Source organism: Anser brachyrhynchus, assembly GCF_964034855.1.
Source record: "Anser brachyrhynchus genome assembly, chromosome: 1".
Classification (NCBI taxonomy): domain Eukaryota; kingdom Metazoa; phylum Chordata; class Aves; order Anseriformes; family Anatidae; genus Anser; species Anser brachyrhynchus.
In genome coordinates, this window is record NC_137694.1 from 86,088,423 (window position 1) to 86,107,701 (window position 19,279).

The 19,279-nt window shown below is 34.0% G+C and overlaps 1 protein-coding gene across 7 annotated transcripts in view; it reads right to left on the reverse strand.

Annotated features, from left to right (window-relative positions):
- LOC308187337 (uncharacterized protein) overlaps positions 1-19,279 on the reverse strand; it is a 424,496-nt gene that overhangs the window by 165,819 nt on the left and 239,398 nt on the right. Inside the window, exons 5-6 of one of the 7 annotated variants that reach the window (XR_013944617.1) lie at positions 7,793-7,884; positions 3,266-3,302 (exon numbers count right to left, since the gene is read on the reverse strand). The exons of 4 other annotated variants lie outside the window; for them this stretch is intronic. Coding sequence is in view for 2 of the 3 variants with exons in the window: in XM_080575370.1 (XP_080431496.1) it covers positions 18,149-18,205; positions 19,106-19,180 (132 nt within the window). In the remaining variant the exon portion in view is untranslated. 2 more of the 7 variants (XM_080575370.1, XM_080575371.1) reach the window with 2 other exon arrangements.

A 19,279-nucleotide genomic window follows, 5' to 3' on the forward strand; every position in this document is an offset into this window, starting at 1 on the left:
ACTTCTGTGCTGTGGAGTTCGTTTCTTTAACGATCAGACCATTGTGCGCTTTCATTTCTGCCTTTACAAACTGAACTGGTACCTCACTGCTGGCTGTGCAAGGAGAGAGAGGTGGGCCTGTCACTTCTCAGTGGCACTGGATGAGGATGACAACTCCGTTAGACATCAGGTTTCTCTTCCTGAACAATTACGCTTTAGTCCTCGTTTTTATCCCGAGGACATTTATCCCAGCTGTCCTGCCTTGCAGAGACCTGCTTTTCATGGGAATTGTTGTAAAAGACTGATGAGGCATTGCTCTTTTAAATAATTGGCTGTCTTTCACACTGTCTTTCTAGAACACTCAAAAAAATGTTTTTAAAGTCCATTTATCTCCAGATATATTTCCATATTTTTAACAGACTTTAATTATGATATGGAACATCAACAGTCTTAAAATCCACCTGACTTCCCATGGGACGGTGGTATGCAACATAGGGGGATGTGCCAGACTAGCACATTCTCAAAGATTAGCAGAAAAACTAGAATTGCTGGAAAGTTTTAGAAAGCTAAAAGGAAATCTGAAAAATGACTTAAGTAACATTTCAAGAAACCAAGTTTGGGATCTTTCAAAGCTTTTTGGCAAATGTTTTGTGCTTGCTTCGACTTCTATTCTCTTCTTCATACTAGATCATCAAAGTCAGTTCCACAATATCTTCTTTACTCCTTTGGTCTCTCTTTGACTTTGATATTCTCATTGTAGGGTCAGCACTCAGAGCTTTCCCCAAAGACAAAGTTTTATCATTTCTTTTACGATTTGCTGACCCAGAAAAATTCTAGAAGAGCAAGCAATATGAACAAAGAAGGCATTTAGACCACAGAAAATGTGTGGATCCCCAGACGGAAATACAAAGAGAGAGGCATTACTACAGAACAAGAAGAAAGGAATTGTTGGGAAAAAAGGACATCCAAAATAGTTATGGCCTGCGGTTAAATCAGGAGGTAGGGGGTCAGGAAGGAATGTCTTTTAAAAGTCATGCAAAATTTGTTTTCATCTCATTTTATTACTGTTATTCTGTGTTCTTTTAGTGACATATTCAATTGGTTACATCCTTTTCCAAAATTACACCAGCAAAGATGGCTTTAAACTAGTAATCTTTGTAGAGGCTTCCAAAGTTGTTTAGTGTGATGCTCATGTTGCTTAATAATTTCATAGCCCTTATCTTCTCTAACCTTTATGTATAAGATCACAAGATAGTGTAGTTCTTCTACATACAGGATTCTCTAAAGTTCACCACTTAACAGGCTAGGCTCCAGCTTTGAACAACTTTTCAAAATCCTCTGTTCTGTACATGAAATAGTTTCCAGGAAAAGGATTACGGATTGTTACTGAATGATTAAATGAAAACTATTATCACAAAGAAATGAACGCAGTAGGGTACCTTAACAGATTTTATGCTATAGATATATTGTTAATAACTTACCAAGACTTCTGCATTGCTGTTCTAAAGACACTAATTAATGGTGTAGATCCCAGTACTAGACAAAGTGAATGTCCTTGCTCAAAATACTCACTTTCTAGGTTCACAAAGACATCTGTGAGCCTAAGTTGAAAATCATGGGAACTAGACAGGAGCCTACATCTTTCAGTGCAGGCTGGCACTGCATACTTACTCCACACCTAACGCTCTTCACTCTGGCAGTAACGAGTTTTAATTGCTGCAAGCAAGGTGTCTGTTTCAGAGCTGGCTAAATAGCCTCCCAGCATAGACTGATTGTACTGACAACAGTTTTACAGGAGATTTGTCTTATATGTAGACACAGGATCGTGTACGTCGAGCTGAATCCTAATCAAGACCATTTATACCTCGATAGCAGTTCCACTCTACAGAACTTCGCTATAACCTCACACTGTCACGTCTCTCTTGAAATGAGAATAACACCAGATTCACTTAGAAACAGTTTGTGAAATCCTTTCCAAGGTGAAACCAGAAAAATCAGCTGGATTTTTACCTTCTTGTTTAGATCTGCATTACAGAAATGCATTAGTATTCTGCTTTCACACACATACACACACACACAGCATTTCTTCTTTTTTTACTTCAACACTAAGTTCAAGAAAACATTCTTCCTTGAATCTCTTACCCTGTGCTTTTCTTTAAGACAGCCAAATGCAATATTCTAATAGAATACATTTTCATAAATATATCTGTGACCAAACAGAAGTCTCTCAATAAGGTTAAGTTCTTGAGGTACCGATATAGTATTAACAATCTCTTCCTAAAAAACATAATTTCTGCTTCATCAGTAAAAGTTACACTGATGTCTTCAGTTTTGCTGTTAACATGTTCAAGCAGTTTCAGAAAGCTTTCTGCCTGTTTGACTTCTTTCGAGTTACCTCTGATTTTGTTTAAGCAAGCAACAAAACTCGGGCATTTCTTACTGATTGAGTTACAGAATATATAATACTTCATCATCTTAAGCAGGCTACTCAGTCTAGCTAAAGAATGTTGTTGATTTTTCAGTGTTTGTGCAGCTACAGTAGGTCTGACCTAAAACTCATTTAAATGAAAGACATCCATGGGCTTTGGGGCATAAACCAGTCAGCCTTTCACTGATTCACTGAAATGCTATAGATGCATGATTCATGTTTTCTTCCAGTGCCTTGGACTTGAATATGGTTATTCAAGGAGTTAGTAATCACAGAGCCAGTAGTTTATAAGCTATGAACATTATAAGAATGCAGATATATCAACTCAGTTCTGTTCTTTCTGAACATAATGATTTTTTCAAGTGTAATTCAACTTTAAAACACAAGTGAAAAAAAATAGACAACATAAAAGTTGTGTTGAAATTGTAGTGCAAAACTGGAACCTGCAAGTATAAGCAGTCACAGTTATTGATATAGGAAAATCAAACATATATACTTAAGTTGTTAGATTGCAATGACAGGTAACAAAAAAGTTTAAAAGGATGTAAATAGAGAATAAATCTATGGATCAGGATTTTTATTACATTGATATCAGTGACATTGCAATTAGACTTCATTAGAATCACTAGTTAGATTTGCATAAAAAGGCAGCAAATTTGGTAAATGTGGACGTAGATTATTTTGAATAAGGTATTAAAATAGAGCTATGTAGGCAAAACAACAACAACAACAGCAAAGAGTTGAAAATCCTAACTATATAAAAATGTCTCATTAATTTCAAGAGAGAACAATTGGATAATTTATGTGGTTATTACTCTATGAGGACCAGTACCAGTGAAACAATAGATATCTGCTTACCGATTACTGATTTGCCACTTTCTCTCCCTCAAATATACTAGAAAGTAGGAGAGACAGAAAAGTTTATTTTTTTTCATTAATGGTCTTTTATAGATTCATTAACTTAATTTAGAAAATAATGCAAAATCTGATACACAAAAGAAATATTTCCTCCATTTAATTAAGGGCATATATTTTAAAATACGAATCTACTTTTTCAGCCTGAAACAATGCTTATCGGGTACCATTGATGACTACAATTCACATACTGGTTAAATAAATAGGTGTCATTCAAGAGTTTTTAGTCATTAAAACAAATCCTAATACTGAAAATATTACTGGAGTCACATAACATATGCGATAACTGTTGCTGCCCTGAGAATCATTACAGGACCAACCAAGGTCCTTCCTCATAAGCCTGGATTTGTGGAATTTCACTGGAGTCCCCTTAACAATGTAGACAGAGAAAAAAGTTGCGTTACAGCAGCAGATAAGAAAGACTTTGAGTTTCTAGACCAGATTTCTTTCCTTCCTTGCTAGAGAGCTAATGGGTAGAATGATTGCCATCTCTAAAGCCTCTGATCTCCCCCACCAAGATAAATAAAATAAGGAGCAATGTAAAATCAAATACCCTTCACATTGTATCATCCATAGTCAAATTACCTGTTTTCACCAGATTAAACCACACTCAAGTATATTTCCAAAAGGATGTGATAGAAACATACTGTGTAGCCAGGATGCTAGGGACTGGTATTTTAGTCTCATGTAAAGTAAAACATTAACCTGACATTTTTTGTGAATCAGAAGAAGGAAATAATGAACTACTAAATCTGGGTATGCAGTATGTCAGAAGATGATCTGAAAGGAGAGAAGTAGGAAAAAGACTATTTGACTCAGTTTCTTAGACACATACACGTAGCATTGCTAGAGAACAATTTCATGCCTCTCTAAAGAAACCTGAGTGGAAAATTCATGGCACAATTAATAGTGAACAATTAATAATTAACTGGGAACAGTGACCCAAGCACAGTAAATTACATGGTTCTTACAAATAGGACCAAAAAAAAAAAAGAAAAAAGAAAAAAAAAAAAAAGATGCTTTCATTGTCTAGTTTACTAATGCAAATGGACTATAAATGCCCTTTCTATCAAGTCTATATGCCTAGTTCAACCGGCAATTATACAACAGTTCCCAGATTTTTCATTTTAAAACAACAAAAAATGTGAAATTTATGATCCCTACTATATATAATGTAATAAGTAGGATAGGATAGGATAGGATAGGATAGGATAGGATAGGATAGGATAGGATAGGATAGGATAGGATAGGATAGGATAGGATAGGATAGGATAGGATAGGATAGGGTAGGGTAGGGTAGGGTAGGGTAGGGTTGGGTAGGGTAGGATACGATACGATACGATACGATATGATACGATACGATACGATAGAAACTAAAGATGTATATTTTTTTTAATATATTTAGAATAGAATCTAAAGATGCTGTATAATATTTTGCTGTATATTATCCTTATCAAATGGATAATCTGAATACAAGAAGAAAAATACTTTTTTATACATATACATTGTACATATCAAAGGTAATTCTTTCTTTTTGCTGTTGTTGATGAGCTAAAGACCAGAGATATGAGGTGACTAGCCAAAGTATATGTATCAAATCAAAATATTAGTCTTCCCAGTTCTAAGAGGCCAACACCACCTTGTCAATCCTCCCTAAAACACGCAAGAGTGTAGCACTGTTCCATGTGAGTTACAACTTGTCACCCTCCACAGGATAGGGAGTTTCTGTGCAGTGAAAGTAACAGATTAAAATGGCGGAAATTCTTTTATATGACTAAGTATCTACCAGCTTTGCTTTGTAGTAGGCTATGCAATGAGTATGAAGGTTTGAGAAGAGGACAGAGAGCATATCAATAGGGAAGTAATAATTTTATGAGTTTTACAGAAGGGCTTGAGCTGTGATGATAGCATGTACTGTAATACGCAGTACCTACTGAAAGTCATAGATAATGGTTAAGAGTAGATAATATTTTACATTTATATCGTGCTTCACAGCTTCAAAGAACTACACAAACATAAATTAATGAATCCTCAGGATTTTAAGATCTCTACTTAGATACGTAGATTCTTCTCAGAAAGCTCTGTGTAACAGATGATTACATCTACTTACAAAATAGGAGAAACAACAGCAACAATATCACTAGCCTTGTGAATTAGTTAAGCACCCTTTTCTGCTGATGGGAAAGCTGAAGTTTAATTCTCAGAAAATTTCCGTGAGGTATGTCAATGACAGAGCTGAAATTAAATTTTAGCAATAGACTATCTTTTGACTCTTGTTCTTTGCCTGCTAAGTAAGTCTAAGGGACAATATGGCTTACAGAAGTGAGATAGAAAAATGTATTCAAATTAAAATTTCACAGTCATGAGATTTCTGTCCTCATAAGATTCCCATCACAATAGTGTGATTGGGTGGTATTACTTTGTTTGAAGCCTACATCATAAGTAATTTTTCCTCATAAGAAGATATGGGAAAAAACATTCATCATAAGATAGTCACATCCTCACCGCTGCCAAAGAACAGACAAAAATCCCAGAACCTCTGTATTGGTCTGGTGCTTTTCAAAAGCTCTTTCCTTATTATCCATCTCATCAGCTTTTCAAATACAGCTAACACTTATGCTTGCAGTCAAGCCTGACAGGATGCAAAGATGTCCACCAGAGTTGTCAGAGATCTTGTAATAACATTGATCCCACTCAGGAGTTAACACAGAAACCCAATGATAATTAAAAATGTCAACATCATTAAATATTTCATTTCTCAAATATGAACGAAGAGTTTGAGTCCCATATTTGCATAATTTACATAACAGCCATCTAATTTCATTGATTGAATTGATGACACCTGGGATGTCTAAGCTTTTGGTTTTTTTTCTCTCTGGTCCATGGTCAGAACTAGAGAACTTTGCAGATCCTATCAGTGTATTGAAACTGCACTACAGGTATTCAAATACAAAAATCTGAGAGAACACAAACAATCTTATTCTGGTTATTCACATAATTTGTTTTGTGTATGATGGCAGCTGACATGGATGGAGCACAGAGGGCTTCCCTCACTTTATTGTTCTCACCTGACTCCTGCTAGGAAGATAAATGGCAATGTTGTCACTCAAACATATTTTAATATTAAGGCCTCAAGTGGGACTAAATGGTATCATAACATTGCATCAATTATCACAACCCTGCTTCTACGAACAGTCATTTGTATCTTCAAAAATGAATTCTTCAGTTCAACAGAAAAAGTTATCCTTAACAGTGCAGGCCTGTAACTTCCTGATTTACTTTATGATATCACTATTTCACAGACAGATGTCCCATTTTTAAACCAAAAATAGCTAAAGAGTAGAGCCAAAAAGATTCTTCAAATCTTAGATAACATAGACAAATCATTTTTTATCTTTTTGCCGCATAATTTAAAATGTTTAATCTTACAAGGCCTATATTATAAATGTGTTTCTAGTGTTGGCAGCTGTGGTTAAAAGACCAGAATCCATTTCATTTTTGCATGAATATTAACAACATAACCAAGAATGTTGTTATTAGGAACATTCTTGTAGTAAATTGCTTTGCTATAATAGTTGTAAAAAATTAAAAAACAAAATGGCCTAGGATAAAATCTTGGCTCATGGGAAATTTGTCTGTCATGGGATGAGAAGGGAGGTCTTCTCATGAATTAATAAATAACTTAAATAGTAGGATTAAGTGATCAGTTTCTACAAAAGTAGAGGTTTAACAGTGCAGTCCCACAGGGAGCTCTGCTGGGATATCTACTGCTCAACATAAATGATCTAGAATAGGAAGTGAATAATGAGGTAACTATAATGAGGTGACTAAGTGTTCTGATGATACAAAATTATTCAAACATAATAATCATGAAAACTAACAGCTAAGAGTTGCAGAGGATTTCAGTGTTGGGGCAAGAAGCAAATGAGCATTACTGTTGATATGAGGTAATGTACACAGGGGAAAAAAGCTCCTCGTCATAAACACACAGTGAGATGGTCACTTAGTAAGCTGTTATATTTCAGAAAATATATCTAATTGTCAATATCCATTATCCCATGAAAATATTAATAGCCCAATACTTAGTGACATTCAAAGGCTAAATAGAATGGTAAGAAAAAAAAAAAGAAAAAAAAAGAAGAAAAAAAAAAAGCTAAGAAAATGAATAAAGGAGTAAAAGAGAACATCTTCATGGCATCATACAAAGTTGACGATCACATCCTGAATTACCTATTCATTCCAGTCTCCTCAACTAAAAGACAACAAGACTTCAGAAAAGAGGGGTAAGGTAAGTAAAGGTATGGGTTGCTTTCAATATTAAAGAGACCCTGACACATTGTTCTAGCAAAGTGAACTCTGATGTATGCAAAATCATGAATGGAGAATAGAGAGCAACTATTAACAATATTTCATGACAGAATTAAGAAGCATAAAGTTAGTGGACAGAAGCTTTAACTCAAAAGTACATACTTCAACATGGTGAATATCTTGTGGAATTCACGCTGTGGAGGTTACTTCCACGCAATGCTTGGGATGTGAAGTGGGTTTGAAATCGGACTAGCCTGCATGAGGAAAAAAAGACTTTGATGGGCTACTCTTATAATGATTTTATTACAGTCTCTGTTTCAGATATCGGGTGCAGAAAGGCAGAAGAATAACCCTGAGAAGTACCACTCTGTCCTTTCTCATGTCAGAAACAGAAAGTTAGGCTAGGTGAAAGTTTCATCCAAACCCTTTGTATAACCTTGGGCAGTTTATTTCTTGCACATCTTCTTCTCATCTCTGAAATGGGGCTAAAAATACATACCATCCTTACTTCAGAAGTATATTATAATTTGAAATTTTCTGTAATATCCTTAAAGATGCTTAAGGTTACACAGGTTGCAGGCTGTATTTTGATTGCAAAAATACTCTGACATTTCCTTATGATTAAATGATTTTAAATGTCTTCTCAATAATGTGGAGGCAGTTTCATCTAGTTATGGTGACTTCCAAAGAAGAATGACATCAGGTGGAAATTGTATTGGCATGTTCACTCTACATTTCATTCTTAGTATTTACTGGGGGGAGGGCTGTTAAAGTTCTTTTTGGGAAAGCCTCTGGCTACACACAGAGAAATCTATAGAATCATAATGCAATTGCATTTTAATATAAATAAATGGCTAGCATTCTGCAATTTCCAGGAGAATTTAACTGAAATGTTTTTCAGTCTCCCATTTCCTTGTCCTCAGCAGAGATGTAATGGATCCTGATCACACAGCTTCAAAGACACTCTTTGCTGCTGGAGCAACTATAGCTTTTTCCACTGCCTCTTTTTGTAGCCCTTGCTCAAATGCTAAATAAAAAGAGTCTGTCTTGAGTGCTCTTTTCCAACTTGCCTGCTAATGAAGGAGGTGGAGAAAGATGCCATAGTGTCTATTACTTTGCATGCAAGAACCACTTTCAGGTGGGTAGTGCCTTGACCTGTGAAAGTAAGATGTCCATATTCCCTGTGAAAAGTGGTTGCTGTAATCTTGCTCACATGCATTCATCTCTGTTAAACAAGCAGAAGCTTGTTCTGCAATTTACTGTCCAAGCAGCTTGAAGGCCATTGAACAAAGAATTTTCCTAATATATCATAATTACGCAAACACCTGTGCTGAGCAACCTTGTACTGAACAACTCAAATTTTTTTCATGGGTTCAATGATGCTCAATATTCCTCAGCTGTGATTTGATGGTGTAATGGCTTAGTGTAGGTACAAACCAAAGATTTTTAAAGAAAACTGCCCAGATATATGTGTAACACATTAGTAATTTTTATATAGTTGTACAACATGCATTGCTACATAAAACTGTTTCTTTTTGCTGTAAGGGCAAAACAACAATTACACAAAGGATCATTTGCAGGTGTTCACTTCAGAACAGATTATATACAAAGCTTAATGGATAATTTGTTTGACTCAATAAATAAATGCTAACCTGTACAACACAGTGTACAAAAGGTCTTTTCAGAGGCTTTGTTTCCTTTAGAAGACTGTTCAGCAGATTTTTGGAACCCACAAAATCTATGCTTTGAGTCAGACAGACTTCAGAGAGTCTCCAAATACCAAACCTATTCTTTACTAAATGCTTTCCTACTATCACACTTTTATGAAGTCACCTTTGGAAAGAGAAATATCCAACAGTGAAATATCCAACAGTGGATATGAAAGTTCATCACAGTGATCTTTCAGAATGTTTTGAATGAATCATTCTGTCTTCAGCCAGAAAACAGAGTTAAATTTTGAATGGGCAATAGTACTTTCCCCAACTCTGAACTTTTCTAAGACTTGTTAGGATTTCCAACAGCTTAACAAATTAATGTCTTTTCAGTTTTTCTCACGTCAATATTATCTGGTATAGTCAACACAGACGTAAGTAATATGTCTAGTAAGACAAGACCTGCTTTGTCAACAGGCCTTTTAACAAAGGCACTGATATCATTTCCATTGACAATGGCAACTTTAGGCTTACGTTAGGAATTAAAGCATTTTGAAATATGTTATTACTGGAGTTCCCTTTCCCTTCACCCCCACCTTACAACATATATATATTTTAGTGCAGCACAAACTGCCTGAAAATAAAAGTTTGCTAATGAGTTTATACACTGCGATTATTTAAAGAAAAATATCTTTCAATTTAGCATCAATGTAATTTAGCATCATTTTTTTTTCAGAATGATGCTAGTACAAAGACTCAGAATCTTCCAAATTCTTATAACATTAAAGTGACTAAAATCTAGTGCGTTGTTATATATTTACTGAACTGAACTTGAGGTGGAATTGGAGGGATTGCCTTTTCTTATAAATATTATAAAAGAAAACAAAAATTTTCTTTCTACATTCAATCATGTTATAATTTGTGTGTGACCATACAGAATCATCAGAAAAATCTTAGGAAGGAATGGTCAAAGAATCAGACCATCCTGCCCTGAATCCCTTCTGCAGCACTGACCACAAGTGGATTCCTCCAGAAGAATATAACATAAGGCCAAGAACTGAGTGACACTTTTCCAGGGTACTCTCTCTACCTCCAACACTGTGGAGGATTCCTAATGCTGAGGTCATCCCTTTGTACTTAGCAGCTATCATTTTGTTTTTTTCTTCCCTGAATTTGTGCTGTTTCCTTTTGAATCCATGTAAACATTTAGCTTTCACTTTTAGAAAAATGTGTGTAATTACAAATACTAGAGGCCTGGCGTCATTTTCTCTGTCTCGTTTTTTAATCTGTTTAGTGAACAATCTGCCTACTATGAAACATGGGGATAGAGAATATTTTTACCAAAAAAAAGAGTTGTTAAAACATGAGTCTGACAAGGCATTAATTCCGTAAAAAAAAAAAAAAAAAAAAAAAAAAAAAAAAAAAAAAAAAGCCTAAGGGCTGCAGAGGATTTTAAAATTTGCGAATTAAAGAATGATGAAGTGGTAGCAGCTCGGCCATAATCTACTTCACCCTAGGATATGACTTGCACAGAACAAACAGTAGTCAGGGAAGGGGGATATTAAGCTAAGTACAAGAGGTTTTGAATATGCAACCAAAAAGGAGTATGTTTCCAAACACAGGCTTGCAAAGGACAAAAGTACTATGCACTAGAAACTTTATGGTATTGACCTATAAATTATATTCTTAAAAAATCAATATAGAAGTTACCAACTTTATATGATATTTTTCTTGAAATGTGTTTTGTTTACCTGTTCATATTCTCATACAAGCTACTTAGCAGTATTTACTTGTCATCTCTGAAACAAAATAAGATTTTCTAGATTATCATTGTAGGGTTTCTTCTTAGTTGTGCATTCTCAGAGTACCCAGAGTACTCTTGGACAATACTCTTTACATTCATAAATACACACATGCACATTCACATATACCTGGAACTGCTGCTTCATTTGATATATAATCAGGTTTTGCAACTAATCTTCTATTAACTTTTCACAGACTGTTCTAGTGACAAGTTCTCTTTTATTTTAGTAGTCTATGTTCTTTCTTCTTCAAAAGCAACTTTAAAAACTAATCCAGTATCTTAGACATTTTAAAATCCTCATTTACTTCATTTAGTTCATTTATGGATATTGCTAATGGTTGGGGTTATAGATAGGTGGTTTGTTCTTTTGTTATATTTTTTTGTTTGCCTTTTTTTTTTTGTGAGTGTTTTTGATTGTGTATCTGTTTGTTTGTTTGTTTTTGCTACTATTTGGCTCTGGAAATACATGTAAAGTTTGCTTCCTCATATGTCCACTTCCAAGACGTTCAAGTTTCTGAGCAGTCCATTGGCAAGCTCTCCCAGTCATAAGCAACTGACCTGGCTGCTTTATACAAGCATGTATTCAGAAGTGTTTCAATAAAACCATAAGATGATTACACCTGGCAGAAATGACTATGCATTTTGCATTGTCACATCTCTACCATGCATATAAATTATGATTTTTATTCTTCTTGGACACTAATATCCTAAAAATAAAATTTCCAAGAGTCATTTAAACAAATGGGCATCATTTGATTCCTCATTTCCTCATCTCGTTTTTTTGTTTTGTTTTGTTTTTTCATTTTGTTTGTTTGTTTTCATTTTATGAGTTTGTTTCATGCGGAAAATAATTTTTTCTTCTGGAAGACTTCTACTTCAGATACTCCATTTCCAGCTTCACATTACTCTGTAAGATATCTACACCTGGGAACTGTCACTTGCACACATATACCTTTTTTTTCCCTGTAAATTCTAAATCTCTTTGAACGTATTTCTCTTTGCAGATTTGTTCTTCCTTTCAGGTTGCTATGTGCCTTCCAAACCAAGTAAGTGATAAAGTTTGCAGAATCTGAACTTGGTGTAAAAGACTTACAAAAAGTAATTAATCCAGAATTTTCTGTTGTGTTCAGAAGTGGAAGTAATTCACTGTATAACTCTCGATGACAGATATTTTCAATATCATTATTTTCTTTGTTTATTTGATCTACACCATGAATTGATTTTATGTACCAGCAATACAACCTACTGAAGAGGCGATTTTTCGTTATGACAATAAAAGTACGTTGTTGTTGTTGTTGTTTTAACAATGATGTAATTAATAAGCTGAAATGAGGAAAAACTGTTAAATTTTAAAACTTTCATTCATCATCTTGGGCTTCACTGAAAAGCAATTATCAAGACAGACTTTTTTTTAATTATTGAGAGAATGCCCACAAGCTATGTGTAACGACAATCACATGTAACCTGAAATTGCACTATAGAAGATGCAAAATCTTCTTGTGCTTACATCAGGATTTTCTGAGAAAGAATCCTTCATTTCATCCCTGATAGCCACCTTGGTTTCTGTGTGCTGCTTAACCATGGGAAAAACTTGTAATGATTTATTAAGGATATTGCCAGACTTAACTGATGTTTATGACACAGAGAAATTTTCAAATGGCAGGAGCTATAAAAAAAAGGATGAATATTATAAATATTAAATTGCTGCTGAACGTTGATGTTATTACTATTATTATATATTTTTTCATTTATTTTTATTTTATTTTAAATCACAGACCTTTCAAACCTGACTGGAGGAAGGTGATGAAGCAATTAGCAGCAGATGGGAAGAGACAGAAAATAGTATGTACATAGAGGTAGTATAGCTTATGCTACATGCCTACAGCACAGGTTGTTTCACAGCACTGGGGGCAAATAAGTCTCTTCTACATCTAAAAGCTCTCCAGCCCTTTTGTGGCAGTGTGTCAGATCTCATAGAAAAAAAAAAAAAAAATTGTCCAGAAAGAAGTATGCTGAGGTGCAGGGGAAGCAGACACAGAAAACAGACAAAGATGAGCAGGTCATCTGATTGACTGTATTTATCTGTAGCCAGAATATTTCAAAGAAGCCACATGATTACTCTCTGCTAATTTATATTTTAAAAAATTGTCAGATCAAAACATCTCCTTGACAATATCACAATTGTACAAAATAATACAAATTCAAATTACAGGGTTAGAAAAATGGAGAAGATGGTCAAAAAAGGGTATCACAAATTTTGGGGTCATAAAGATGTCTTTTGACCTTCATTACTCTCTGACTCCCAAAGACAGTGTCAAATATAGTGTCAACATTTGCAAATTTTAATCGTCCTTTAAGGTTTCAAATGTCATACCAACAGAGCTTGATTAGCAAAACTTCAGGTACTGCAGGAAACAAGCAGTATGTACCTAACTTAAAATCATCCGTAACTTGGCAGACATTCATGTAAATCAGTTGTATTGAACACAAATTTAGATTCATTTCTCATGAAGACATATGCACAAAATTAAATAATTTGATCTCTTTAAGATTATGATCAAGAATATGCCACAATAAAAATATATAGCCACTTCATTTTTCCAAATGTAAAAAAAAAAATATATCCTTTTTATGCAATCTGCTCTGAAACTAGTAATTTAACAGCTTTAATTTGATATAAATATCCTCGCTGAATTGCTGTTGAAACAATACTCATTCCCATTCAAGGGTTCAAACACATTCTGACTTTACCACATCTTCTGCACCACACCATTTCAACTCACAATAGTCTGATTTACTCCATTTCTGTAAGAAAAGTTTAGGCAAGTAGACTGAAAACTAACAGAAGTCATCCTCTTATAAGATGGATTTTAGGAAACTGAAGAACTGGAACAGATTGAATGAATGGCTATCTAGGAAAAACAGGAAATCTGTTCTTCCTAAGTGAAATATGAGATATAATAGAAAACAATGAAATAAGTTTACCACTTTGGGATAAGTTGGACTTCCTGTAGAGAACCCTTATACATAAAACCAGCACCTGAGAAACAAATGATGTCTTTTCACACCGACATCCAATTGATCAAGACCTTTGACATATGTAATCAGGAAGCAGAACAACTAATTTTAGAGGGTTTTTATGTTTACGAAAGAGTTACATTAATTTTTGGATTAATTGTTAAACAAATGTGTAAAGTAACTGAGAAGAGAATGTGGAAAAAAAGTCAATAAAAACAACGACGACAATAAGAGTTCCTGTATTTCTAATTTGTAGATTATTATTATTTAAATAATGAGAACTTTATTAATCATTAAATTCTGTTAAATCATTGAGCATTTACTAAACAACTATTTTAATAATTAGCATCGGCAATTAAAATATTAAACATTTATGCAAATGTACTGTGTTTCTTTTCCATAGCTTTGATGGACAATCTCAGGAGAATAACTCCACAGAGAAGCAAATTACAAGTTCTATACAGTATGAGATAATTGTGAGGAAACATACAATAGGTAATGAAAGTTTGTGTTCCTTTGCTTCAAATTTTTTATATATATGTATACTTTTTGTATATCCTAAAGTTATTCAGAAGCACTCAATTAATCCATACTGTTTTTCACCCATTGATTTCAAAACACTACATTGTATACATCCATAATTCCCTTTCTAGAAGTAAGGAAACTGTGGGTGGCGTAGGAAGGATTTGCTCAACATAACCCATAAATTGAGAGGAGAAACAACTAAATATCACCATGAGTAGTAGTTCAGAATTTTACACTTTAGAACATACTGCCTCTTCTAGTGAAGTACTATTTTCCTTTCCATAGATTTGTTGTGCAGGAACTACATTATATTTCACTGAGCTGTGACCGTGGTTCAAACTTCCCATTATTTAAAAGAGATTATGTTGTAGTGAAAGCAACTTAAAATGCAGTTTTCAGGGTTTGGGGGTTTATTGTTTGTTTGGCTTTTACAGGTCTAAAAATCATTAGAAAAAAATAAGTGTTTACGTGGTTAGAGTATATCTGCCTGCAGATATAGCAAATGGAAAGGTACATAAACTTGAACTATAATTAGTAGGCCTCTAACCAGTGATATTTAAATCTTTTATGAGCAAATGGTTTCCTTAGCTGTTACTAAGGGCTAAATCTTGGAGACAGCATTCCTGTAATCAGTAAAACTTAATGAAAAAAGTCACTCGTGTGACTTGTATTTCTGCATTTAGGCATCACTGTTAAACAAATTTATGCTTAAAATTCTAAAATAAATGACCTATGCATACCATAGTTGTGCACACAGCTTCTATGATCATGAAGGTGAAAAACTGCTAAAAACTTAAACATATAAAGCAACTAGATTTCTGTTCCCTCGTAATTGTAAATTGTAAATAAAATTAATAGCCACTATCTTCCTTCATTAACAAATTAATATTTACTATTTCTATGTATCTCTATACAAAAACATTGTTTGGTTTATTTTTTTTAATTGCAATGTTTATTCCTTATATCTTGAGTTGCAATATCCAAATGTATTTTGGCAGTAGATTTTATTTCATCTGTGCAGTAAAAACATATTATTGAAAACATATATAAACTTTAGTTCTTTTGTTGGTTGCAGCTTTAGAAGAAGTTGAAGTAAAACTTTAAACCTGACTATTTTTTGCATATGCATGTGTAGTCTTTCCATTACTTTCCTTTCTATGTCAACATTTTCACTAGTTCACTTTGCTACAGGAGACAGATGGGATGAGACAATGCTAAGGTAAAAAGAAATGAAAAAAAAAAGAGAAAGAGAGAAATGAAGTACAGTTCATTGTCTGTTAGTGTATCAAGTAAACGCAGAGGAGCATGTTTTATTTAAAAGGAAATTTTTAGATTATTCACAAAGAGCTGCAAACATTCAATAGCAGGGAGTTAACACAGAAAGAATTGAGATGCAGCTTAACCTATGAAGACTTCCACTATTCACATTGTCAAACATAACTGTATGTATAGTCGACTCTTCTAAAGTTTTATTCCTCAAGTTCATAAGGAATCACAGGATGAAAATGTAAACATAGAGGTGTGCCAAAGATCATCAAAGTAATGCTGTAATGAGGGACTGATATTTTCAAACTAAGTTGGGTTAGCCCTTCTGATTTCAACCTGCTAGAGCTATGTAACTTCATAGCTGTAAAATACCTGTGAATTTTTCTGTTAAGCAGTTTGAATCATACAGTACTAGTATTTACTTCTACTGAAATATATTGATCCTCTGTATTTTGGCTGCTTTAATATTTTTGCTAATTTAAGAATCAGCTATTCCACGATTTTTCAGTCATGACTAAGGTTTCCAAGGCTGTTGAGGAGATTTAGTCACGTTTAGATCCTTTCCATTACGAAGATGAATGTCTGTGGTGCCTCAAACGTTCTTAGAGTTTAACAATTTGTTCATGCATGCAATAGTTACAAACAAAAAAAAAAATGTAACTGCATGTATATTTGTTCACACATTTCTCTTTTTTCACTTCATTTTCTCTTTTAATGTAATAATACATTAATATTTGTTTTATGAAGGATGGGATTATTTAATATCTACTCTAACAGTTTTATTTGAAACCTTCCAACAGTATGCAGAGAGAGCTGGCATAAATGGTTACTTGTATTACTGAGGCAAGGTCCAGCTTATGAGTGTATGTTAAACTGAAACAAAACTGCACTCTCTCTAATAAAGACAGGAACTAAGGCTTGCAAATTCAGCAGCAGTTTTACTGCTAGGTGTGTAGCTGTGAGGCCTCAGCAACTACTACATTACAAATGTACTTTTAAAGTACTGATCTGTGAATTACTTTGAACAGACCATCACTATAACAAAGTGGAGTTTGATTGTCATGTGTCTACGTGGCATCTGTAACAATATCAATAAGAACAGAGTGAGTTTCATTTTACATGATTTATTTTTTCAGTACTATCAGCATAGTTTCCAGAAGGGCCACTTAACGTAAGGACAACTAGCTACAGCTGTTGTGAACAAACAGTGAATGTATTTGTCTCTCCAACTCAAAATGCAAGGAAGAGTGAAATTAGTATAACTGGGAACATTGAAATTAGTCTAAATTAAATGTATAAACCAGAAAATAAATGGCTTGCAATCTACTAGAGCAGATACAAGAAGGATTAATAAAATGCATGCAATTTGACATATAAATGGCACATAGACTATATATGCAAAACGCGTATAATGCTAAAATTTAAAATAAATTGGGCTGAAAATATTTTACTTATTCATCAAATTCTTCAAAATATTCTTCAAATATTTTAACAGTTAAATATATATATATATATATATAATTATACATAGTATTTGATTAATAAAGGAAGACTTAATGGTTAATGTGGACTTAAGAGTAAGGTTCCTTAACTGAACAAAGCAGAGAATAGATGTGAGATTTTGCAACCCAAATGAGTCCAGCAACTGGACTGCTTGCTTTCTGGTACCCATGTTTTCAGTTTATCAATGCAAAATTCATTCTGCAGCTGATTACTCTTGCCTGATCTGTGCTTGATTTATATTTTTTTCTTCAAGACAGAGCTATGGGACGAAGAGAAGATGGACACACAAAAGTGTATTTCAAAACAGTGATAAAGTGAATCTATAATAAATCTTACAACAGTTTTCCGATCAATAAACTACATTTTTTCACATTAGTGTTAAACTGGCAGAGTCTCTGTAGCTTATTATTTTTTTATTATTATTATAATAAGCTTCCTTAACTACAGCATATTATTAGTTCTCACTTGAACATGTCTTCCTTTAGTTCAGTGAAGACATTTTAGTGTGACCAGAAAATGTCATAAAAAACAGATATTGAAAAAGAGAGGCTTTATATGCAGTTTTGTTTTGTTTTGAAATACTCAGCTTTTCACTGGAACACTTTTCACTAGTACATTTTTTCTCATAAAATCACTGAATTATAGGTCAAAGTTGCAGCTGCAAGTCTGTAACTTCCCAGGAAATCATTGTGATAGGTTAAAGGAATCACACATATGCAGCACTTTTGGGAAACTTATGTGCCTTGGTCTTCAGTTGTCAGAGGCGTATAACATTTTCCACACAAAAAGGGACTTGTACAGTATCAACTAGTGTGAGAAAAATAAATAAATAAATAACCACCTATTTGTGGTCAGCATCTACAAAAGCAATACACGAAATTCCCCTTGTAGCATAAAGCATGCTTCTACTACACCATAAAGTGGGGAGCACAATAAAAGGAAAATGTGGTTTGAGCGAATTTAACAACATGAAGAACTAAAACATGTGAATGAAAATAATCAAATAAAAAGGAAAAAAATCCTGATGGCAGAGATTAATCTCTAGCTAATACATTTATTCTAATAAATCCTACCTAAGGTTTCTGATACAGGATATACTGCATATTATGTCACATTGAAATTGGGACTTTTTTGTATGTGGCAGACTGAATATAAATAAAGGTGTGAGGAGATGTGCTTTGTCTGTGTCTTGGTTGGTTGGTTGTTTTTTTTAAAAGCTGACCACTGACAAAATTATACAGCAAATTTATTTTATGTGGAATAAATGTGAAGGAATAGAACTTCCATGAACAAAACTTATAGCTGACTCAAAAAAGGACCTTATCGTTTGCTTGGAACATATACTCAGTTAAACAGAAAGCAGAAGGTGGATGATAAGGTGTCCTTGGTATTGTTCAAAACCATTATTACTGAACTGTAATACATCTTAAAAAGGCAAGCAAAACCAAGAAACATGAGAGTTTTTGGTTAATAGTGATCTTTTTTCCTCTTTTCTGTTTTGACCAATTGTCCTTTCTCCCCTTCTTTGTCCTTCTCCAGAAGGCATATTGTGGAAAAGATTGTGATACTATATTTTTTTTCCAAATGTGATTTTTTAAAATCACTTCTGATTATCCTGGGGGGTATTTTCACACATGCCACGAAGGGCAAATCCTACAAGGAGAATAGCAGACTTCATAGGAATTACAAGAACTCCATTTTCTTTACCGTGCGAGGCAAACCTCTTGCCCAAATACCAGTCACATATCCATAGCTTGGATTCATGTAGACCATTATTCCATTCTGAAAAGCCCCATAAAGAAAACAAAAGGTCATCAGAAGCTGTATACTGTCTACATGCTAAACCTACGTGTTCATTCCTATAAAACATAAATGGATGCA